Consider the following 26,462-nt stretch of genomic DNA (forward strand, 5'->3'; position numbering starts at 1 on the left):
TTTCACTTTCTAAGAGAAGTAGGTAGCATGTTTGATCATTATTCTTCTGGGTGGTTGGTTCTTACACTGATCAGCATTCCTAATTCTTTCAGAATCATTTGACTTTGTTGTTACTGCTTCAGTTCACTTGATTTATACATCCTTAGATTAAGCTTTCAATCTCAATCTCTGTCTCTTCGCTGTCTTTCTCTCTGTCTTTGTTTCTGGCTCTGTCTCTGTCTCTCTCTTCCACTATCTCTGTCTCTCTCTCTCTCTCCCCTTTTTTTCCTTCCTCCTTCTCTCCTTTTTCTTTTAAGACCATCAGGGCATAACAGAATCATTCCCAGTCCATCTGCCTAATTAATTAGACCTCTTCTCTGCTCCTGATAAAGATGGATGATAGAAGGGACACCTGTTTATATTGCAGTATATCCTTGTATCCTTACGATTGTTCTTTTTTTTTTTTTTTTTTGTATTTTTTCCTTTTTTGTATTTCTCTTCACTGCAGTGTTACAATTTCAAAGTTTCTATGTCCTGTTTTTTTTTTTTTTTTTTTTTAAATTCAGAAATGCTTAGAAGCCCTCTATTTCTTTCCCTTGTAACAATATTCTTAGTTTTTCTGGGTAAGCTATTTTTGGTTATAATCTTATATCCTTTGCCTTCTGGAATGCTGGATTCTTTTATCCAACTAAAATGACTGCTAAAATTATGTGTGAACTTGACTGTGGATCCTTGATATAAGAATTCTTTTTTTCTGGCTGCTTGCAGTATTATTCTTTGATCTAGAAGCTCTAGTTTCTAGATAAAATGTTCCTTGGAATTTTCATTTTGAGATTCCTTTAAATACATTGGACTGAACAGAGATTGAATGGACAATCTAATATAATGATCTCATGAAATGAGAGATTTCATTTGATTATTCAGTATATGTTTATTTAATACTTGCAATGTGTAGGGCATCAGGTTAAATCCTATGAGAAAATACAAATAGGAATTTCTAAAAAGGAAGAGTGACTTCTGGAAGCTCTGGATATAAACTGCTTTTATTGTTTATTTTGGAATATGAATTGAGCCAGAGTAAGACAGGATAACTATCTTAAAGTATTTAGTTGAAAGGCTATATGTGAAAGAAGGATTGTGCCCATGGGGAACAACAAGGAGGAGTTTTTTTAAGTTAACAGAGCCAAATATAGACTTAATATCAAGAAAAATTTCCTGACATTTAGATCTGTCCAAAAGTAGAATAGGCTTTCTCAAAGGATGCTTGGTTTTCCTTTTATCCTACATTGCAAGTCATCAAGCAGAGTGGGTCATCAAATGGATGACTACTTATTAGGTATGTCATAATATTTTTGATAGGACTAAATGGCCAGAGAGATCTTTTGCAACTCTAAATTCTATGGTTCTTGTATTTGTGAGACCACATATGTTTTTAAAAGATAATAAACTCATACTTCACTTTTATGTCATTCCTTCTCTCTTTCAGGACTGAATGAAGGTAATTATTAATTTAACTTTGGGTAGGTATTTGGCATTTATAAAGTACCAAATTCTGTGCTATGCCCTGGGGATACAAAGATAAAAATAGAGCAATTCCTCCTTCAAGGAGCATATTCTTTTAAAGGAAAAAAAAACCCACTTACATAATGAAATAGATATACAAAATAAATACAAAGTCGTTTTATGGGAGTGGTGGGGAGGGGAGGTGCAGTTTGGGAGGGAGGCCTTCTCTGAGGGGGTGGAAAAGGAAAAGGACAGGATGGGGAAGGGGAGATAAGAACTGTTTGGACTGAGTTTTGAGGGAAACAAGGGATTCTGAGAAGCAAAGAAGAGTGTGTTCTCCACAGGAAAAAGAGAAAATGTAGGTGAAGAAGTGGTGGATTAGAAAGATACCATAAGGTCATATTAATTAATCAATAAACATTTATTTATCACTTCTCGTGTAGCTGGTATGGAGGTAGGCAACAAGTGTTTATTAAACATTTACTATGTGCCAGGCATTGTGGTAAGAGCTAGGGATACAAAATAAGCATGGAGAAGCTACATTTTAATGGGGGAAGATCTCTCCCTCCCTTTTCTCTGTCTGTCTCTGTCTCTGTCTCTCCTCTCTCTGTCTCTGTCTCTCTCCTCTGTTTCTCCTCCTCTCCCTCCCTCTCTCCTTTTCTTTCTCTCTCTCTCTCTCTCTCTCTCTCTCTCTCTCTCTCTCTCTGTCTCTGTCTCTCCTTCTGTCTCCCCCACCTCTCCTCTCTCTCTCTCTCTCTCCTTCTCTCTGTCTTTTTCCTTTTCTCTGTCTGTCTCCTTCTCTGTCTCTTCTCTCCTTCTCTCTCTCTCTCTCTCTCTCTCTCTCTCTCTCTCTCTCTCACACACACACACACACACACACACACACGAGGAGTGGGGTTGGGCAGGGAGAAAGTACACAGATGAAAACTCACATAGTAGTTAAGTCCAGATGGAAGAAGCATAGCTGACAGAGGAATGAAGCATGGCTGGCTTGGACCATTCCCAAAATGGAGGACAGTGGAAGGGACTTAGCCAGTGGGAAGAGATGGCCAGCATGGGTGAGAACCCCTGGACATGAGGGAAGTACCAGAGTGAAATGACTGCTGGTGGTGAAATCTAGAGAGTCAAAATCACCGCAGGTACTATGTTCAATACTGAGTATATAAAGACAAAAAATGAAGCAGTTCCTATTAACAAACTAAAAGATAAGAGATAAGGCGTATAACTAAAGGTATAGGAGGTTGCAGGATTTAGAAGGGAATTCCAAGTGTACATGTTTAACCTATATTGGATTACTTGCTGTCTAGGGGAGGGGGGAGGGAGGAGGGAGGAAGGAGAAGGGAGGAAGAAAAATATGGAACCAGCTTTTGCATGAGTGAATGGTGAAAATTGCATGTATTTTGAAAAATAAAAAGCTATTATAAAAAAAGAAAAATAAAAAGGGACTTCAGAGGTTATCTAATGCAAGCCCCTTATTTTATATGCAGTATAGGCTCGGGCTTCCATCTCAATCCTCTATTCTCATTGCAAGGTTGGATCCTCAAAAGCTACTTCTCAGAGTTCTTAGGTTAACCTTGAGGGGTTGGAAATGTCTAATGCTCTTGCTTTTATGAGCACCCCCCATCAGTGTGCTTCCACCTTTATTTATTAGTTGATATCAATTAACCAGACAGGCTTGATTGAATTTTAGAAGAAATTCTTCTTTTGGGAAAAATTCATCAATCAGCCCAATCAGTCCTAATATATTCCTTTTTAGAGTCATTCAATACAACGACTAGAAGCAATTTGCTTCTTATAAATTGATGAAGAAATTTTAGTACCTAGTTCAATGCCACTAATTTATTGATACACTAACAATCCATATATTTATATACTGATGAGGCCTAGAGAAGTGAGGTGATTTGACACAATCACACAGGTAGTAAGTAGCAAAATTAAGATTTAAACCTCTTTGTTTTGACTCAAATTCTCTTTTTATTGTATTGTATACTCTTTTTCTCCACAAGCTTTCCCACTTTACAAGATTTGAAATATCAGGAATTACATGTAGAGCAGAGAGGTCAAATTTGAGCTGCAGAACTCCCAAGGGTATCTACAAAATTTTACATTCATCTCTCCATCCATCCATCCATAGAATATACTATGGCTAATGTTAATTTAAGTCAGTATATAATATCAGGAGTCTGTTTCTATTCGACACTTCTACTATAGATCCTATAGTCTGGAAGTGATCTTAGATATTCTCTAACTCAACTTTCTCATTTAACAGATGAGAAAATTCAGGCCCAGAGAAGTAAGGGATTTTGTACAAGATCACATAAGTTATAAGTAGTAGAGCTAGAGTGAAACCCACCTCCAGTGTTCTTTCCACTATAACAATTTGAAGGGTTTGACTTTAGGATTAAAAGATGGTTAAAAGTCAGAACTTATATCTTCATTTTCTTCTTTGATGATACTGTTTTATGACAAATTATTTTCTTTTTACAGAGTAATTCCTTGCATTCCCTTCTAGATGACTGGCCTTCAAAAAGAAATTTATAAACACATGAAAAAGGTGCTTACCAAATATTCATGATAAATACAATATAGTAAAATGTAATTAAAATCCAAGGACCTGGGAAAATTGATTTATGATAGCTTTATTTGGTACATTTAGTTAATAAGAATAGAATAGCTACTTAGCTGGATAAGGAATAGCAGCTCATAGGATTAGAGGATCATAAATCATAGTTTAAAAAGGATGTGTGAGTTACAGAGAAGTTAAGTGACTTGTCCAAGGTTATATGCTTGGTAAGTATCTGAGGCAAGATTTGAACCCAAAGCTTACTGACTCTAAATTCAGTTCTCTATCCAGTTACTCCCAATTAAATTAGGTTCTAAGGTTTTGCACCTTAACAGTACTAGAAAAAAGTGATTGAGAATTACTACTGACCTGTGTGTCTTTTTCTATTTATACATAACTTTTTGATATACAAATTGAGGAATCCCTTGATTAAAGCATTAATAAGAAGAGAAAAATTTTGAGACACTCTTCTACAATGAACTTCATCTTACCATTTTGCAACTGTCTAAAAGATTTAGAGAATATAAAACCCCACTGCTTATTGTTGGCTAATTATGAAATCCCTTTTGGTTTGCATTAAAAAATTACAAAAGAATGAAGAAAGATTAAAAGAGAACATAGACAAGTAGGTTAATACTGGAACTTCTTTGTTAACTTGGAATTTAACCCTCACTTCCTCACAAGCTCTATGAATTATATTTTAAAAATCCAAATGTACATAATAGAAATTCACAGTTTTAGATAATATATGCATGTGTATTATATATAATATATACATATGTTCATATGCAATATTTCTTTTTTAATATACATGTATTAATATCTCATAGAAGACAATGAAAAGCAACATGTTGGGTATGATCAGTGAGAAATATTAAAAATGCCATACACACATATTATATACATATACTTGAAGACTCTCCTCTGACAAAGTATCTCCTATCCTTATGTCAAAATTGTTAATGAGGGCAGGAATAGCCCTTTCAGTGATTCTTTGATTGTAAACCTAAAAGATGAGGCATAAAAAGGGATGATATTTATTTGCCAAAGATGTCTGATAATGTGAAAGTGAACCAGCAAGAGTCCAAACTTAAAAGGATTCTCTGTGGATGATGAGGTACTCCTAGTTATCATTTTTGTGGATGACATCATGCCAATTGTATAATGTCTTGGTATTGAAGTCTCTTTCAAGAGATCATCCACCTGTGAAAGACGAAATGAATGAAGAATGCCCGTTGCATTAATAGTGATAAGCATTTCCTGGACGACCTGTAGAGCCACAAGTATGTATGTCTGATACATTTAGTACAAAAGAACATTGATTTGGGATGGACTCAGAATTAAATCAGAGAAGGTCAGGCTGGAATGCCTTCAGGAAATTAAAAACTGCTTTAAAGAGTCCATCCTTCTGAAAACAAAGACCTGTATTTTTAATATTTATATTCTCCTAGTATTGTTATATGGCTAAACAACTTGGAAAACACTGATCTCCAAACAGTTGGTAACTAATATATGAAGACATTGGAGAGGCACATGATGGGAATAAAAGATGTCATTACTGAAATGAGTAAGGAGGAAGAAAAGATAGATTGGTTATAGGGTGAGGGATGATAGATGGGAAGTTGAAGTAGTTCTACAAGGACTCCCTTTGATGAACTTAGAAGAACGTGGGCAATAGCTACACAGGTTGCATAGGCATAGACAGGTTGCAAACTATATTTGAAAGAACATCCAAATTAATAAAACTCTGAAACTATTTTGAGTGTTGCAGTAATCTACTTTTATTTTTCCTAAAAAAAAAAAAAAATCCTGAGGGGGCAGCTAGATGGATAGAACAGTGGATAGAACAATATGGAGTGAGGAGAATCTGAGTTCAAATATGGTCTCAGATACTTGACTCTTAATAGCTGTATGACCCTAGACATGTCACTTAACCCTGATTGCCTCTCAAAAAAAATTTGAATGTAACCTACACCAATCAAAATGAGTACTTCCATATACACAGTAGACCTGAAAAGAGGTATTGTACCCGAAACTATAGATTTTTGTGTACAGTTTGTGGGATAATTCTTTTCAAAAAGCAGTGGAAGATCATATCTTTACATTTTTGAAGGGCTATTATATGAAATCCAATTTAGTTCAACAAACATTTATTAAGGACCTACTTTCGGTACAATGCTAGAACAAAATAGTCCCTGCTCTCAAAGAGTTTGCATTGTACTGGGTTGAAACATCATGCATGCAAATAAGTACAAAGTATGTATCAAATAACACACCCTGTAATTTAGCATCCCAATCTCTGGGCTTACCTAGACTTGGGGTTTAAAGCCCAAGTCACATTTCTTTGGCTCATTCACTTTCTTGCAGAGTTTCTCTTGGGAATCTCACAATATAGTTCTTGTCTACATTGCTATAAATATGGCTAAAAAACCCAGTACCTGTCCAAGTACTCAGGGAAATAGTATATATTAACTATAAATAGTCTTTATGTTATCTCATAGAAAATGCAGGTAATGCAAAGGGTCTCCTAAGAGCCTCTAAACCATATAATAAATGAAACTATACATACACACATATATGATAGAGAGAGATAGGATTCTCCCTCTCTGATTAATAATACTTTGTCCTCAGGGACCTATATAGCACTCAAGCTCATGATACCACTATATGTATTGGATTCCCCTTGGATAACAAGATAAATATGAGATTGTTAGGTTCTTCCCAATATCCTTAGACTTTTGCCCTAGCCAATTCTGGTGAGTTCCACCTTCACCCCAAGGACTTATTTAGGCTTCCATTATTTAGATTAAAAGTTAAAAATTTCCCATTAAAATTTGGGTTTTCTACAGAGGTAATCTTCATATTTCAGCTCCCTTTTTAATTCCACATGTCCTATCTTATCTCCTTTTTTCTTTCTTTCTTACTACTTGACCACATAGTTGCTCTCTCCATAACTGCCATCTCTCTCAAACTGAGATACCAGTGCCTATGCCTCTCCACAGGTGGGAACAAGAATTTTTCAGGCCTTATGGAAAATGGATGAAGGATTAGACTTGTTCTATTTGGCCCCAGAAATTAGTAGTAGGGCCTTTTGGTTGAATAAAAGGAAATAGCCTTAAGAAGTAGTATAGTCTAGAAATAGAATGGGCTACCTTGTAAAGTAATGAGGTCCTTATCATTTCAGATTTTCTTGTAATAACTGATTTCTTGTCAGAGTTATAGAAGATATTCATCCTCAGTGACAGGTTAGACTAGTTAAACCTGAGATCTCTTCTAATTCTGCATTAAAGAATATTAGCAGTACTTGAATAGGCATCTTCCTATATCTTCCTATATATTTTGTGATACAGAACCCCTCCCTTTGGCAGTTTTATCAAAACTATCAACTTCTTTTAAGAAAAGTGTCTTTAAATGCTTTCAATAAAATACATAGGATTACAAAGGAAACTAAAGGTTTGTGAAAATAAAGATTTTTTATTTCCATTCCAACTTTGGAAGGATTCTCAGTCTCTGAGACTTCTCTTTCTGATTAAATGGCTTCTCTTGGAATTTCCATTTAAGGAGGGTGCCCAAGTCAACCATGTCTTTATTCCTCTCCAAGCTGCACTCCAGACTTTATCTACCTTGCCTCCACAAGGCATCTTTGTTCCCTTACTCATCCTATCATCCTCCACATTTTATGCATTGTCTTCTCATGCTTATATTGGTATTCCCAGTGCTTAGAACATTAACTGGCATACAATAAGCTCTTAATAAATACTTATTGACTGTAATTTACTAATTCCTTGATATCTTTTCACTGTGGACCCTAGATTGTAGCATTAGTTTTAGTGATTTCCTTTTGGAATGTTCACTTTACTTGCCATTAAATTATCTATACTATAGAATTTAGAAAATTTTCAGCCAGTGTTATTGGATGCATTATAGTGATTAATGCTAGTTGTTCTCTAGAAACTCATTTTAGCATGAAAGATAATATTGACCTAATATTTAATAAAACTTTAGATCAGTGGATGGGTGTGTGCTCGTGCGTGTGTGTGTGTGTGTGTGTGTGTTTATATTTTAATGTAAGCAAATGTGTGCCACATGACATTTATTGCTTTTTGGGATAGTTTTATATCCATACTTCTTAAGTAATTTTAAAAAAATGAAATGCAATAAAGAAACCAGCAGAACAAGATCATAAAGAATAGGAGAATGTAGGATTTTTATGAATCATTCTATTTTTGGAGGCCCAAATATTTTCTCGTTCTTTCCCAATAGTTTGTAGAAGTGCTGCTTTTTTGATAGAGGCGAAAGCATCATAAAATATCACAGATAAGAGCTTGTTTTGCTTCATTAGATAGTTCTGTTTCACTGTATAATGACTATTTAGTGTTGTCTTGGTACCATAACTTTATTTAAGAGTTAGAGTGGGTGTACTTATGAGGGATAGAAAATAGCACCTTAATAAGTAAATGTGTTATATATTTGAAAATACTAATTTTTAAAAAATGAATCAAAATAGAATAAAAATTTACCGATTAGAGTCATCTTTGATTCTTAATTCTCTATTATTCCATGTATCCATTTAGTTGTTGCCTATCCTTCCTACCTTTGTAACATTTATCAAGTCTAGTGACTTTCTAAATTTAATATGGGGGCAGTTGGTTGATGAAGTGGATAGAGCACCAGCCTTGAAGTCAGGAAGACCTGAGTTCAAATTTGATCTCAGACCACTTAACACTTCCTGGTTGTGTGACCCTGGGCAAGTCACTTAATCCCAATTGCCTCAACAAAATAAATAAATAAACAAAATAAACTTAATATGACAGCCCTAATACTTTTGTTGTTCAGTTATTTCAGTTGTATCTGACTCTTCATTGCTTCATTTGGGGTTTTCTTGGCAAAAAATATTGGAGTAGTTTGCCATTTCCTTTTCTAGCTCATTTTACAGATGAAGAAACTGAGGCAAAATAGTGTTAAGTGACTTGCACAGGCTCACACAGCAAATAAATGTATGAGGCCAGATCTGAACTTAGGTCTTCCTGACTCCAGCCCCCAGCACTCTATATATTGTAATACTTAGCTGCCCCAACCCTAATATAGGACTAATTATTTTTTAGGTATTGACCATTAGAAATTGCTCTAAGTGGTCTTATTTCCACACACTGCCTGAGTAATATTCCATTAAAAAAAAATTAAAGTAAGAATAGTAATAATGTGTGTCTTTCACAGTAACAATTTTGCACAATGAAATAAATAAATAAATAGATAATTCTGGCATATATTCCATGGCCTTGGTTGTCTTTTGAATGACTGATAAACTAAATTAATATTCCATTTTTTTCTCAATAATATTTTATTTTTTCCAAATACATGTAAAGATAGTTTTCAACATTCATTTTTGTAAGACTTTGTGTTGCAAATTTTTTTTCTTCTGTTCCTTTATATCCTTTCTTCCCAAGATAGCAATCTGATACAGGTTATACATATACAATATTTTAAAACATATTTCCATATTTGTCATATTTAACAAGAAAAATCAGATCAAATGGGGAAAAAAACATGAGAAAGAAAAAGCAAGCAAGCAAAAAAAAAAAGGTGAAAACACTATGCTTCAATTCACATTCAGTCTTTATAGTTCTTTGTAATATTCTCTCCAAAATGTAATGTTCTCTATTGAGGTTTTCTTGGGTCTCTGGGAGCAGCCTTCGTTTCAGTTCAGTAATCACCACAAGTGCAGCCAGATGTTAAAGTACAAATCCTTTATTATCTCTTTCAAAGTCTTGTCTCTTTCACTTGGGGTTTGGCTAGTTTTCCAGAGACCTCCCGGAGTCTTGGTTTCAGTGGAGAAGAGAAGGAGGAGAGCCTGCCACCAAGGTGGTATGAGATGGGATGAATCTGAGTCCAAGGGTTTGTGCTCCTGCCTTTAGCCTCCAGCTCTGTCCTTTTGTCTCTGAATCTTTGAATTTGCCTGACTGAGGCTTCTAGCTTATATGCTACACACTGAGTACAAACTAACCATTATATCACCAGGAAACCACTATTAGTTGTAGAATTAAATCAATGCTAAACTAGATTTAACCATTGTCTCCTCAGTTTCACAATACCTTGTTTCAAGTTCTGGCCCATAACTGAACCATGCTAAATTAGATAACTATTGTCTCTATCAATTCCACTGACTTAGTATCTTGTAAGAATGCTTTGTTTCAAGTTTAGAGTTCTGGCCCATAACAGTTGTTTCGTAGGATGTGGATGGCATTTTCTACCCCAGGTCTATTGGAATTGTCTTGAATCACCACATTGCTGAGAAGAGCCAAGTTTATTATGGTTGATCATGATATAATCTTGCCGTTATTATATACAATGTTCTCCTAGTTCTGCTTATTTCCTAAATAATATTCCTAATGAAATACGATTATTGTCTTACTTCTTTACTAAGAATCCTTCAGTAGCTCTTCTTTGGCTCTTAAATAAAATATTAAGGCCTGACTCAAAGCCTTCCATTGCCTGACTCTATTCTACTTGTTCTTTCTTATATCATATTCTCCTTCACATATTTGATATTTTAGCCAAATTTAACTTTGTTGCTCATTTATATCCCACCTTCTCTCTTCTCCATGCTAATACTCAAATCTTCCTTTATCCTTTTCTGCTCCCAGTTTTCATCTAGTCCCTCCTTCTAGGCTCAATACAGATGTTACCTTTTTCCTAGGTAAAATTGTTCTTTCCTCCTTCAATTTTTTTTATAGCATTTTGTCTAGATTTCTCTTTTGTATTTATCTCATTCTCTAATATATCATTTTGTGTGTGTGTATTTATACTTGTCCATATCACCATTAGATTGTAAGCTTCTGAGCAGACCCTTTGTCATACCTATTTTCACATCTTCAGTGCTGGTGTCTCTTACAAAAGTGCTTAATAGATGTTGTTGAACTGAATACTAAAGGATAATAGTCTGCTACTGATCTTTTGCAGGCTTTCTTCTATGGGCTTAAATATTTTAATCCATGCAAGCACTGTTTTTATTGCTATAATTATATTTTTAGTTCTCATAATATATCTTTTTTAGTAAATATGTTCTGATATTTTTTGCTCTTACTACTCTATTTCAGTTTAAAATGTTATATAAATAATAGATTATATCAAATTGCTCTTTCTGTAAACCAGTATATCCTATTATAACATCTCTTTGTATGGTCCCAGATCTCTGAAGGCACTACCTAACTGGAGTGAGCAGAGGGGATATTATTAAAGTTAAACTTTCTGTGCAAAGAAAAGTATCTCAATTTTCAAGAAAACCATGTTAACTTCCAACTAGATTTGAGCTTAAATGATACAACCAAAGTGCAATGTGAATGGATTTTGTGTATTGAACTGGAATTCATATTTAAGCTAACCTGGTGGATTCTTTTGTGTTTATTTTGGTTTCCAGTACTCAACCTGCTACTGCTTATTCTCACTCAAGCACTGCAACAAATTATTCAGTCCAGCCAAGTCCTGGAGTATCCCAGGCTGTGACCCCATCATATGTTCCTACAACTCCAGTGCCCCGGCAAATCTCCTCAGTGGGTTTTGGTGGATACCAGGCCCACACAGGTCAGGATTACAGTTACAATCCTCGTCAGCAGGAACCAACCTCACAGCCTTCCACAGCATTGAATTACCAGGTATTACTCTCAAAAGGGCTTCTGATACCTTTCTTTGACAACTAACTTATTATATTGATATGAATACATGCTGCCTTCAAATATAGATCAATACCTTTACAATAAGAACTTTCTGAAAGGAAAAGACAAGTAGATATACCTGGAAAACTATGTAAAACATGAAATGATCATATTCAAAATTTTATTAATTACTAGGGAGATTTTTTTAATACTTAACTTTTTTTTTCAATGCAAATATAGGAGATGTTATAGCTGGAGGAGATCTTGGTCCAGCTGTCTTTATTTTCTGGTTAAGAAAAATATAATTTATAAATGTAAAATGAGTTGCTTCATGTAGAGGGCCAGGCAGAGAGAGTTTTGAATATGAACTCTTCAAAGTTTATTGATCAGAGAGACAAATATATATACCTCCAATGCAAAATCTAACAAGCACAATCTACTGAGATATAAATGATTAAGCCCTAATCTTGGTTACTTAAGACAGAGATGTAAATAGTTGAGATACACATCAAAGTAAACTTATCATATCAATGTCCTCAAGTACCTTTCTCTCAAATGTCTTTAGTCTCCATTGTTATCTGCTTTTCCTGTCTTAAGATCAAAACTAAGCCTTTGATCCATTGTATAGTAGTTTTACTTTTTCCTTCAGTCATTAGATTTCTAATCACATATTAACAAATATTTCTCTGCTACTTCAATCAGAAAAGGAGTTTTGGTGAGCCAAGTTAACGTAAGATTCAAGACCTGGAATAGATTCTTACCTCTTACTCTCCATAGCTTCAGGCTCATCGGCAAGTTAAATAGGAAGCACGGACTAGGATGCTGGACTCAGGATCTCCAGCCTTATGCTTCTTCCCTTACTTTACTTTAAGTTGATTTTTGTCATCACTTTTTGTCACTAAGATAGATAAAAATGAACAGAAAATTATCCCAATCTGGAGGGAAACTTTTGTGATTTACATTGGGCTAATATAGTATTTTGAAGAAATTTTAGTTTTTTTTCTTTTTTTGCAAATATCAGTAAAATCATGTAACAGCAGAGAAGATAGTATATGGAAAATTCAAACCTCTTGACTCCTAAATTCAGAGTTCCTTCCACTGCTCTCATGTTCTTTGTGGTTGTGGAACTTTTATTTTATGCCAGGGGTTGACAACTTCTTACACTCAAGCAAGTACATTGAGCATGGTCTGTGGGTTTTGTAATGCTGGAGAAACTTAGGCAGAAGAGAGATTAGAGAATTTTTAATATTTTATTTGAATTTCTGAGAGGGAGAGATTGTCTGGAGGTATATCAGAATCCATTTTCCCCCCAGGGCTGAATTGGACTTTTGTCTCTAAGAATTTAGCATCAAATGTGAGATTCCACTGATTTTTATGTGGCTCTAGCAATCATGGGAGACAAAGGCAAGGGGTAGAGTCTGAATACTAGTGAGCAGGAATTGCCAGGAATGGACCATAAATCAGGTTCTGACACTTAGGGGCTGATACATTGGGAGTGAAGGGAGCAATCAAACTAGAGACAGGACATCTGGGATAAGAGATATGTTTACATATCTCTAAGTAACTTATCTGCAATTTATGGCTCTGTGGAATGCTCCCAGCCCTACTTATCTCAGTCCTAATGGTTAGGAAGGGAGGTTGCAACCAGGGGGATTGAGGCAGAACAATTTAGGGAAACTGAGGCAGGACAATTTAGGGAAACTGTGGCACAACAGGTTTTATGGCTAGACTTAAAAATTGAGGCTTAAGGAAGAAGGAAGAGAGGGGAATGACTGCTGGTTTTTGAGACCCTCTGATTAGCCTGAAACTGCTCCTTTCTTTGTAAAAAAAAATTTTTTTGAGGGGAGGAAGGTGATATATGTATGTGTGTTTGCTAGTAGCCTATGATCAATTACCAAGCATATTTGAAGCACCTATTGTGTGACAGCCACGGGAATACAAATGCCAAGAATGAAATTTTATTTGTTCACAAGGAGCTTACGAGTCTAGCAGTGTACTTTAGTCTTCTACTACTTATCAGTCCTCTCCCTTTCCCCATCAATAAAACCTCATCAGAATCCATCCAAGGAAGTTTTTAATCTCAGGAAATAAGGTTCTCTCCTCTGGGATCCAACCGTTTGCTTTCATTTGCTAAAGTTTGATTGGAAGAATTGGACAGTTTGTCTCTAGCTACTATTAAACTCAAGGTTTCTGCCTCATTAACATTCTGACCACTAAGTTTATTTAGAGGAGAGTTATTTAGGGAAAACAAGTGTGGCATGTCTTAGAACCAATACGGCAGGGGTCCTCAAACTAATGGCCGCCAGGCCTGATGCAGCAGCTGAGGACATCCCCCTCACCCAGGGCTATGAAGTTTCTTTATTTAAAGGCCCACAAAACAAAGTTTTTGTTTTTACTATAGTCCGGCCCTCCAACAGTCTGAGGGACAATGAACTGGCCCCCTATTTAAAAAGTTTAAGGACCCCTGCAGTACGGCATATCAGCATAAGTAACTGCTATGTTCTGCTTCGAAAGATTAGAAAGCTTTTGTAATCTTTGTTTTGTTTTGTTTTGTTTTTGACCAAGATGATGATTGAATTTATCAGTCAATCAAAAACATTTATTGAGCCATATGCAAGACACTATGCTAAATTATATAAAGTATAGAGTGAGCTCAGTTCCCCAAATCCTAATGTCAGGTATCATCCAAAAAGCTCCATCCCAGTCCTCTTGGTTATTTTGTTATAGTGGATTGAATATTGAATTTTGACTGGGCCCAGAACCTGGTTGTATGGCTTACCACCTTTGTGACCATGGATAAGTTTATTCGCCACTGGGCCTTTTTCTGTAAAATAAAAAGATTATAGACAATATGATCATTAAGGTTCTAGATCTAATGTTAGGCTCTTGGTAATGGGCTAGTTTTCAAACTATATTATAATTATAGAGCCTTCTGCAATGATTTTGATATCCTTGGATTTTTCCTCCTAGTATGGTATGGAAACAAACATTATAAAAGAGATAACAAATTAAGCCTACTTTTTGTTACCATCTTTTAATAACAGTATTATAGAGATATTTTGTAGAATCTTAGGGTTGTTTTAGACACAGTTTGTAGACTCCTGCTCAAAATAAACTGTTTATAACTTATTTGAGAAGTGGAGTTCCCAAAGTATACTGCTCACTAGTGAAGGTTGGTAGAGATTGGAGACTGAAGGAGAGATGCTGGGAATTCAATTCCTGAGCAAGGGAGAGAATAGGGTGGCAATTGCTACTCTGTTATCAACCAAGAAGCTAAGGGGCACAGTGAATAAAATTCTGGGGCTGAAATCAGGAAACCCTGAGTTCAGTTCAAATTAGACACTTCTTAACTTACTATCTTAGGTAAGTCATTTAACTTCTATTTGCCTCATTTTCCTCAACTGTGAAGTAGAAATAATAATGCACCTAACTCCTAGTATGGTTGTGAGAATCAAGTGAGATAATATTTTAAAACATTATTAGCATAATAGGTACTCTATAAATGTTATTATTAAATTATCATTAACCACACTTTTTCCATGAATAGATAATCATGGTTGACCAACAAGAGAGCTTCAATCAGTATTAGTGATGCTTTTTTCACAGCACTTTTTAAAGGATATTTATATTCACCTCATGTAGTTGGTATAGCCTAATTGAGCACCTCCTCCAGAATTATGTTGTTTTCTAACTTGATACTTGAGAAGATTCTGAACACATATATCTGTGAAGTTTCATTTTCTTTAGAAATTCACTGATCACTTCCTGGAGATATCATGAAAGGGAATTCTGTTCTAATGTGGATTCATGCAATCACATATTTAGACCTTTAGAGTTAAAAAACCTTCATCCCTTCGCTTGATATTTGATTTGGCTGAGGTCCAGAAATGTTAAGGGACTCAAGATCAGAGAGAAAATCAGTGACCATGTGTGCAGAATTCTGGTCTTCTGGATTCTAGACCCAGTATCCTTCTATTGTATCATACTGCAACCTTCTGGGTCCTGATTGATTCTGAATGTAAATAGTCATTTCTGCTTTGTCCAGAAATCATGAGGGTCTTCCTCTCCCAGGTTCATTCATGTATTTATTTAGATTTTTTTGATCTAGAGGAAGAGAATCTTTGCCTCAGTCTGTGACCTCAGTCTAACTGAGACCTGTTGAAGACCTTACCTTAAAAAGACCCAGGTCTCCCACTGCATCCAGGGCCATATCCAGTCATCTTGATCTATGTCTTGCCACTGGACCCAGCTGGCTCTGGAGGGGACAGTGAGGCAGGTGACTTTGCTCAGCCCTTCCTCACTGAAATCCAATTCCCTTGCACGTCATGGTATCACCTCCCTGATGTTGTGGTCTTCTTTAAGAATGAAGGACAAACAACAACACTACCACCCTGTAATAGGATGTGTTGGCTTTTAATTTTACAGTCAGATTTGCTTAATATAAGGAACATTGAATTTGTGTATCAGATTCTGGCACTGTAGCTAGAACTTTGGTACCCATATTGCCTTTGCTTCAAAGGACCTCACTTTCTTTATCTTTATAATGAAGGGGTTAGACAGGGAGATTGATCTCTCTAATTCCTTCTAGTTTTAAATCGTGTGCCTTTTACTGCCAACATTTGTGGTAATGTGCAAATGACTTGTCTCTCCAGTCAGATTTGATAGTTCTTTAAGATAGGAACCCTGTCTTATACCCAGAACTAAAATAAGAAATACATGCCCCTGAGAGAAGATTAGAAAATTGTTCGCTGTGTTGTTGTCTAGCAGAAGAATTAAGCCTTCCTTGTAATATATGATTTAACTTACCACAAAATGTCATATTATTGTGCACATAGATGCTTACTAAGTATTCATTGTTGTAAGTAGAATGTGTGTAATGTGGTGCTTTTTTATAATAAATAATTAAAAATAACTAGCTACATGCCTCTTAATCAGTGTTTTTTCTGGAATTTTATAAAAAGTAACATTAAAAAATATCTGAAGTATTATACTTATATATATTATACTCCAAGTTATAATAATAACTAATATTTATATAGTATTTTAAGGTTTGTAGAATACTTTACATTTATTATATCATTTGATCTTCAGGACAACCTTGCAAAGTAGGTGCTACTATTATGCCTAGTTTATAGATTAGCCTGTTAAGTGTCTGAGTTACAATTTGAATTTCCTAATTTGCTTACAGCTACTTCTAGTTTTGCTTATATCTTTTTGCCTTTCCCATGGTACTTTGTATATGGTACTTAGTATGAGAGGCAGTATGACATAATGGAAAGAACATTACACTCGGAATCAAAAGACCTTGTTCTAAATCTTAGATCCACCACTAACTAGGCATTTTATCTTGGGCAAATCATTAATTTTTTAGTTTCCTCATTTATAAATGGGTAGTAATAACACTTATATTATATCTATCAAAAAGTATTGTTGTGAAGCTTAAATGAGTTCATATATGTAAAGTGCCATATGAAATATTATTCAACATAAAGGCAATCTATCATACAAAAAATTTATTATATATATACATACATTTACATATGTAAATGGATTCATTTTAGTCTGAATTGATCATTATTGAACTGTATATTCAACTGACATTTGCATCTGTTCTCTGAAATATCTTGTACAGGACAGTTACTGTTATGGACGATCCACACCTATTAGCAGTTATGAGAATAAACCGTATTATCAGCTTACTGCTAGCCAGGCTCAGCACACTGCCACAGATTCTTACTACCAATCAGGTGAGTGGTTCTAGTACCAAGCATATGCATATATAAAAACATATTGAGTGCAAAGGGTAATGACATAGGGATGCATTCATTTTTGCTATTTGAAAATAAATTCCAGTTATACATGAAAACAGAAGATGATATAAATTTTAGGTATTGTTTATTATCTCCTAATAGCTCAAATAAAGTTTGTAGACATAGGATATTAGATAAAATAAAAGATTGACAATTGGACTTATTAAGAAAGTTGCCTCAATATAGAATCAAATGATGCAATTCTCTTAATTTTGCCATCCCCCACAAATGTGCTATCTCCATACTTGAGAATTCTGAAATCCCTTTGTTTCACATAATGTACTGGTTTTCTGCTTCTTTCTCTGCCTTCTCTAACCAAACCCTACTGCTCATCTACACCACAATCTCCAATCCCTTGATTTCTCAATGTTCTCTAAAATCATCTCCTCTGTATTAGCCATTATTTTCTCTTCTCCCTATCTTGAACCTTTGAAGAACCAATTTAACTTTCTATTGTCTTCTTCTCTTGATTCTTAGCCTTCTTATTTCACTGATTATGCCCAGCTAAACCTCAGCCTTGGATTACCCCCATCATTTGCTACCTTTACTCCTACACATATGCTACTGAAAGAAGATAGATAAAATCAGGCAACTCTTCTGATTGTCAACTAGAAATTTGTTTTACAACCTGAAATGACCATCACTACTGCTAAGTAATTCTATTATACCTTCCTTGTTACCTCATTATTCCTCTCTTCAGAGCAACTCTTCCAAACCTTTTCATTCCTCCTTAAACTTCCCATAATTCCCCTTTCCCTTACTCTCTCAGCTGAGTGTCTTGCCTCATTTTATAGAAAAAATGAAGGCCATTCACCATGAGCTCCTCCTCTCCTCTTCCCTGTCTCTTGTCATTCAAGTGCCTTCTGCTATCTTCCCTTGTCTCACACAATGAAGTGACCTTACTCCTTACACAGACTAATCCTTTTATTTGTTAAGTTATCTCATTTCATCTGGTCTCTTGAACAGATTTCCATCTTTGTTATCTCTATTCTCTTACTATCTTCAATTTCTCCCTGTCTACTGGCTCCTTTCCTACTGCCTACAAACATGCCATGACCCTCTCCCCTCATTCTGAAAAACCTTTACTTGATCCTTCCATTCCACCTAACTATAGTCTTATATTTCTTCTTCCATTTGTAGATAAATTCCTTGAAAAGGCTGTCTAACCAGGGGTTAAGAAAAGAATGTAAAGAGAGAAAGTGGAGATACTTATTGTAGACAGCCTTTTCTGACTTCATCATTCCTTGAAACTTCTCTCAAGTCACTAATGATCTCTTTGTTGCCAAATCCAATGACCTTTTCTCAGTCCTCATTTTTCTTGATCCCTTTGCAGACACTGATGATCACCACTTTCATGACATCACTCTCTCCTGTTTCTTCTACCTATCTGACCACTCCTCCTCTGTCTCCTTTGTTGTTTCCTCATCAAAGTCATGCCTTCTAATAGTAGATATCAAGATGTCTTCCCCCTTCCCTCAGACTCAAAACCTAGGAGTCTCTGGACTCATCACTATCTCTTACCCCTCATATCCAAGCTGTTGCCAAGGCCTCTTGATTTCACCTTTGTAAAATCTCATGAATATGTCCTCATAACCTCATGTCTGAATTATTCCATTTCAATTTAGGTCCCAATTATCCACTAAAGAAATTTTCCAAAAACTCAGAACTGATCATTCCTCCCTTTGCTCTGAATAAACTGAAGTGGCTCCCTGTAGCCTCCAGAATTCAAATGCTCTGTTTGGCATTCCTTTGTAAACTAATCCCCTGCTACCACTCTACTCTTCTTATAACTCACTCCATAACAACTTCTCTTCAATCAGTGATACTGGATTCCTAGCTATTCCATGAATAAGACATGGATTTGGAATAGCTCCATGTCTATGGACTCTGGGCATTTTCTCTGGCTATTCCCCATGTCTAAAATACTTTCCCTTCTTCACTCTTGACTACTAACCTCCTTGGTTTCCTTATAAGTCCCACTTAAAAATCTTATCTTCTACCGAAAGCCTTATCCAACACCTCTTAATTCTCACTCTTAATTATTTCCTATTTATCTGGTAGATAGTTTGCTTTGTAATATTTGTATATATGTTGTCTCCCTCATTAGATTGTAAGTTCCTTGAGAAAAGAGACTTTTTGGTAAGGATTACACTTAAAGCTGGAAAGAATGATTAAGCTTCATTCAGTCCAAATCCTTCATTTCAGAGGCTTTTGTTTTTTATCTTGCTACTAAAGAAAGTTTTGATCAGCAAAGCAGAGGTTATAATCAAACTCAGTCCTCAAAACAAGTAGCCTGCCCCTTACTCAAAATTTTTTAATCTTTCACCATTTATAGTTTACAGCTTTAGCCTTTGTGAATCTAGGGTCCTCTCTATAGCATAAGAGTGACTTGGAATAATAGAATATAGAATGTTAGAACTGGAAGAACTATAAGGTTTGATACTGGACCTTAGAGGTATTCTGGTTCAATCCCTTCATTTTATTGATGAGGAAAATGAGTAAGTGATTTTGCCCCCACGTGAATTGATTTGGGTCAGGGACTTTGGACAAGAGAAATCTGAAAGGAGCTTTTAGAAGTTTGGTGGTTTTCATTTTTATCTTTTGGACTACTTTTAAACTGCCTAAAGGCACTTTTCAGTGGGAAGATTGAAATGTTTTTAATAAAAGGACTTTTAACTTGAACCTTTGGGCTATGAATGATCCATTGTACTAGATGCCTAATAGTAACTGGGGACAACATTGCAAAGGCTTGTGTTTGTTTCCTAGGTACTAAAGGAGGCTACAGTCAGTCTAGCAGTGGTTACAGTCAAACTCAGCCCCAAAGACAAATGACCACAATTAAGCCAGTTCAGACAGTGAGTACCACATCTTCAAGCTATAACTATCCAGCTGTGACAACTGTTCAGCCAAATGTACCTGGTTCCTCTATTCCTTCATACACCCCCTCTTCCTCTTACAGTTCCAATTTGGCATCATATACTGGTAAGGAAAATTGTTTGCATGGAGATAATATTATGAGCTGTGACTTAGTTTTTATCAAAGATAAATTTCATAAAAATTGTTCTTTTTTTTCTCTTGTTTTCTAGGATCCAGTTATTCCAGTTATGATGCTTCAGTATATTCTGGAGCTGACACATACTATCCAACACCACAACAGCTCCAGCCACCGCTTCAGGCCCTGCCTCAGCCTCAGCTCATTACACCTCAGCAACAGCATCCACAACCTCCACCACAGCCTCTGCAGCCTCCTCCCCTGCCAAAGCCCCCGGGGCCATCTCCATGGGCCAACATGGGGTGTGGCACAAGTACCAGCTCTGTCAGTAGCTTCCCCAAGAAATCAACTTTTCAGAACAAGCAGCTAAAACCCAAAGGCCCTCTCAAACAACCTCAGCTGTACTACTGTGACATCTGTAAGATCAGCTGTGCTGGTCCCCAGGTCAGCAGAAGTTTCCCTTGCTACATATTCATTTATTCTTTCATGAAATCCCAGAGTTCAAAGGGCTTTCAGTGGTCATCTCATCCAAACCCTGCCTGAGCAGGAATCTCCACTACAATATTCCCAACACGTATTCATCTATTCTCTTTAGCACTTCTGGGTAACAGAATATTAACTATATATCAAGGCAACTTATTCTACTTTTAAGCTTTAGGAAGTTTTTTTCAAGCCACAATCTGTCTTTTAGTAGTAGTTTTAGTAGTAGGAATAGATATCTATTCCTGCTCTTTGGAACTAAGCAAAAAAAAAAAAAAAAATCTAATTCCATTTCCACATGAGGATCTTTCAGATATTTGAAGACAGCTATAATCCACTCTCTCCTAGATTTCAGTCCCCAAATTAAGTATCCCCAGTTCTTTAATCTGATCTTTATATATTATGGCCCTTAAACCTTTCAACAAATACTTCTTGGTTACTTCTATTATATGCAAGGTACTATGGGGTATACAGGAAAGAATAAGATAGAGCATGTTGTACTTTCTTTCTCCTTAAAAGAATTACAATGTTTTGCTCAGTAGCCTTTGACTCTTATATCATAGTGGATCCAGACTAAAAGAAATGATGAAGCAATTATAATACGACCAAATCTATTAAAACTCAAAGATTAAATCAGTAGAATACAAGCTCTGACAGATCTTACCAACTTTGAATACGAGGCTTTTAGTATGACCCTGGTAATGGTCTATGGACAGCTAGGTTGCACAGTAGAGAGAGTACTATGCCTGGAGTCAGAAAAACCCGAGTTCAAATTTGGCCTTAGAAAATTATGACCTTGGGCAAGTAACTTATCTTTTTTTGACACAGTTTCTTCTTCTGTAAAATGAAATAACAGTACCTATTGCCCAAAGTTATTGTGAGGATCAAATGAAATAATAATTGTAAAGCCTGTAGTATAGTGTCTGGCATATGTGTTAGTTTTATTATTATTGTTAAGCATACAGAGAAGCCCATTGCCTGAGAGGCAACCACTAGGTAACTAATTTTTGTCCCATCACAATTTATAAAAATATCTGTTGAGATATATCTGCATTGATGTAATAAAGGATTCTTGAATCTTGAAACAAGAATTGCTCTCAGTGCTTGTAAATCAATGCGCGCTGCATATTTTTAGATAACATGATAAGAAAAATCAGTAATAAAATATACAAGGGGAGGGTCTTTAGCTGGTCACTAAGGAATCATTGATCAATCATAAATTCTGACCTGATTGATCACAACATAAAGTCTCCTTCCACATTTCCTTTTATGTGCTCCAAGAACTTGAATATCAACATTCTCTTCATCTTTTACCTTTTTCAAGCCTGCATCCCAGTAATAGTCTCAAGAAAAATTTAAAGTTATGTTTTCACAAAAAAGTTGAGGACTCCAAGTTTCCATGATACATTATAGAATAGAATTTTGGAGCAGGAAGATTTTCAAAGATCATGTAGCTACAACTCACATTTAAGCAGCAGCCCCTGCAGTGACATCCACACCATGCTTGAAGAAATCCGGTGATAGAGAAATCTTACAACCTTTGAGGAAGTTCAAAGATCTCAGCTCCTCAAAGTGTGCTAATGAATGTAATGTTTATGCCTCACTTACATTGTTAGGCTCTTATCTATCACTTTCCATCCAGTGATGTGTATAGTCAGGTAGATCAGGAATGGAACAGCACCTTCATCTTTGACATCCTACATTTCATATAACAGACTAAAAGCTATACAAGATAATACACATCTCAGGCAACAAGCGTTTGAAGAAGAGCTTATTTTCAAGGACTAAATCTGGTACATTTTTTGGTGGATTTGGATAAATGATAAGGACATAGTAGAGCTCATAATTTAAATGTTATCTTCAATTCCTCCCTTTTCTCACCCCCGTCTATAATCTATTGTCAAGGCTTGCCAATTTAACTTTTGAAACATTTTAAAAAATATGTTCCCTTTTCTTCTCTAATATTGCAATTACCCTAGTATAGGCCCTCATCACCTTATGCCTGGACTATCTCATTGTCTCTTGATGATTCTGCCCACTGCAAATCTCTGCCCACTCTAGGTCATCCTTCATTCAGTTGTAAAGTGATTTCCCTAAAGCTGCAATTCACTTATGTCATTTCCCAACTCAGTAATCTCTAGATGCTCTCTATTACCTCCAGGATCAATTGTCTCTTGTTTGTTATTCTTGCCTTTCATAACCTCTTTCCTTCTTCACCTTTCTAGTCTTTTTACATGTTATAGCTGCCACATACTTTTTGATCCATTAATACTGACCTCCTTGCTGTTTCCTGAATAAGACAATACACCTATCCACTCTAGACATTTTCTCTGGCGGTTTCCTATGCCTAGAATGTTCTAGCTCATTTTGGTTTCCTTATTTCCCTGACTTCTTTTCAGTCCTAATTAATATCCTACCTTCAGCAGGGAAATTTTCCTACTAATTGTGTTGCCTTTTATCAGTTATTTCCCATTTATCCTGTATATAGCTTGTTTGTATATATCTGTTTGCTATTATCTCCTCCAATAGACAGTTCTGTCTTTTGCCCTTTTTTGTATCCCAGTAATTAACAAGATGCCTGGCATATAGTAGGTGTGTAATAAAAGCTTATTGATTGACTGACTGCAGCAACTAACAATTAATTGGTCAGGTAACTTATTTTACTTTAGTGATTCATGTTTGATACACATATGCCATTAAGAATCTTGGCTTAGGACTACTCCTTGAGCTTTGGTCAGTAATTCTCTGCATCACTTGTTTGAAAGCTGAGGCTCTGATAGTTTCCTGCTTAGTGAAGCCAGAGAAACAGAAAATATATGAGAGGGAAAAATGTAGCTACAGTTTGACATTGACAAATAAATCTACTTTAAAACTTTTTGAAGTTTAAGTGATACCCTACTATACAAAAAAATTTCTAGTAGTTGGTTATGACCTGATAGGGTTTTGTTCATGAATTTGAAAATCGTAAGATGAGGACAAGGGATTATGTTAAGGATTGGAATAGTGTGGGACAAGAGAATTAATAATTCATTATAGTTTTCCTTGACAGTGAATAGTCCTTCCATTCATTAGCAGCTGTTAAAAAAGGGAAACATATTTTATGTTGTTTCAGGAGATATAGGCTGCCTTTGTGTGTGTGGACAAGTTTTGAAAAGACTGTAGTGGTTTAAATGATAAGTAAATTTTCTTAAGTTGTTGCCTTCTTAAAAAGTAACACTTTATTTTTAAGAATGAAAGAAAATTGATTTTTATCTATCTATATCTACATCTGTCTGTCCATTCATTTATTATTTTGTCTGGTGATACTGAGTCTATTAGTTGTGGTCAATCAGGTTATACATACACATGGAAGCTCACAGATAATGAATGGAATAGGCAGTTCTCAATGCCTAGGTGTCAGTTATCAAGCTAATGATGAATGGATGATCAATGAATTATGTTGAAAAGGCGGTATTAGGCCCATCTCTGTGCAAACTTCGGATAAGCTTTATTTTGTTCTTTGATTGCAGACTTACCGGGAACATTTAGAAGGACAGAAGCACAAAAAGAAAGAGTCAGCTCAGAAGTTGGGTAACCAATCAAACATTGGCCTTCGTGGGGCTCAAACACAGCTGCATTGTGAGCTCTGTGATGTGTCTTGTACAGGAGCAGATGCATATGCAGCACATATCCGGGGATCCAAACATCAGAAGGTATGATGGTGCCCTATTTCTCCTGCTTACACTGATCTTCCATTGACCCTTTTGTTTCTTTTATCCCAAGATCTCTGCCCTTTGAATATCTGTTCTAGGAGTGACCTTAAGCTATCATGCGGCATATCACTTTGATTCTTTCATTACTTATTTTTTTTAGTCCCCTGATTAGGAGATGTGAAAATGAATTTTGTGCATTTTGATGCTCTATTAATTGATGTGGCACATGAATTTGAGACTTATTGTAATATATTATCTTTGAATAGGATATTAAAAGAGTGTGTGTATATTTTTGATGCCCTCCAAATATACACTCACATATGCCTAAATTTGGGTGGGTAGGGAAGTATTGTATATATATCCTAGCTGTGTCAAGCATAATATCAGTGACTAAATTTAACCTCTGGATTATCAATTTATATCTGTGGGACAGAGGTGAATTATAGCATTCTCATTAATTTTCAGGGCCAGGGAAGATTTTCCCTACGCTTCCAAAAGGATAATTGGAAACATGACTGTCTTTTAAATTGCCACAGGCTTTGCTAATATATAACATACTGTTGTATCTTTACTTAGCCCCATAGTTTGCTTTTAAACTGTTGGTCCTCATCTTTCATTTTCCAGTCTCCCTTGAAGTCAGGAAGATCTGGGTTCAAGACCTGCCTCTGACATATACTGGATGTGTGACTCTGGGCAAATCATTTAACCTCTCAGTGTCTCAGGCAACTCTCTAAAACTGTATGTTGCAGAGCATGTGCCAGTCTGCACTGCTGACGGGCATTGCCTCCCTGAAGTTCCCTATATAAATGAAATTACAGATCTGTTCCCCCCCCCAAAAAAAGGTAAATTATGGTAATATTAATCCTACCATTCATTCAACTTCAGTTAAGTGAGTGCCTATTAAGTGAAAAGCACTTTATGATATTAAACGAGATAATATATAAAAAAGACTTTTCAAAATTAAGACACTATAAATATCAAACTTATTAGGACATGGACCCTTCACTCATGAGGCTTACAATTTAGCAGGAAAATAACTAAAGCTATAGCTTGAATTGCTTCTTAAGTATATTCTTTTAGAAATATTTTCCTTCATAGGAATTTACTAGGAGTAGCTGTGCCTAGTGGTCTTGAACATGTTCTCCTTGACAGTTGTTATATGGTGTATTTCAGGTTATTAAATTACATACAAAGTTGGGGAAACCCATCCCTTCAGTAGAGCCAGTATTAGTGAACTCTGTTCCTACCAACATAGTGAATAAGCTGGCTCCCCATGTCACTACTACTGCCACAACTTCTGTCACACCAGCAAAAGCAGCAAATGTAGCCATCACCAACAGCACAAGCTACCCAAGAAGGCCGGTACTGACCAAGAAACCATTTACCTCAAAGATAACATATGTGGGTATGTTACTTTAAACTTCATTTTAAAGTCAGTTAATTGTTACTGAAGCAATGCTTCGTTTCTCTGCATTATTGCCTACTTCTTTTTTTTGAAATGCCTATTGAAGGGATGCTTGCAGGTCTCCTACACTTTTAGACTCAGGAGTATTGTATAAATTTCAGAAGCAGTCTTTAATTTTTAATTCAATTCAGCTACCTTTTATTTTCATGATTTCACTGACTTAATGATAAGTTAATTTTAGTTGAAATTTTTGTTTATAAACATTCTGAGAAATAAAAAATACAATCTCCTAGGAAGAGTTTGAAATAAGAATCTGAGGAACTGAGTTATTTTTCCTCCTTTGCTGTTGACTTACTTAAAGAACATTGGTATTTCCCCAATCAGGA

At 35.7% G+C, this 26,462-nt stretch overlaps 1 protein-coding gene across 3 annotated transcripts in view; it reads left to right on the forward strand.

The window, feature by feature from the left end:
• The window catches only part of ZFR2 (zinc finger RNA binding protein 2), a 113,225-nt gene that overhangs the window by 24,773 nt on the left and 61,990 nt on the right, over positions 1 to 26,462 (forward strand). For all 3 annotated transcript variants that reach the window (XM_031947857.1, XM_031947858.1, XM_031947859.1), the window contains exons 2-7: positions 11,463 to 11,697; positions 17,330 to 17,444; positions 20,274 to 20,489; positions 20,594 to 20,943; positions 24,489 to 24,671; positions 25,845 to 26,076. In XM_031947857.1, the coding sequence (XP_031803717.1) occupies positions 11,463 to 11,697; positions 17,330 to 17,444; positions 20,274 to 20,489; positions 20,594 to 20,943; positions 24,489 to 24,671; positions 25,845 to 26,076 (1,331 nt within the window). The remainder of the gene's footprint in view (positions 1 to 11,462; positions 11,698 to 17,329; positions 17,445 to 20,273; positions 20,490 to 20,593; positions 20,944 to 24,488; positions 24,672 to 25,844; positions 26,077 to 26,462) is intronic.

Source organism: Sarcophilus harrisii, chromosome 1, assembly GCF_902635505.1.
Source record: "Sarcophilus harrisii chromosome 1, mSarHar1.11, whole genome shotgun sequence".
Lineage (NCBI taxonomy): Eukaryota > Metazoa > Chordata > Mammalia > Dasyuromorphia > Dasyuridae > Sarcophilus > Sarcophilus harrisii.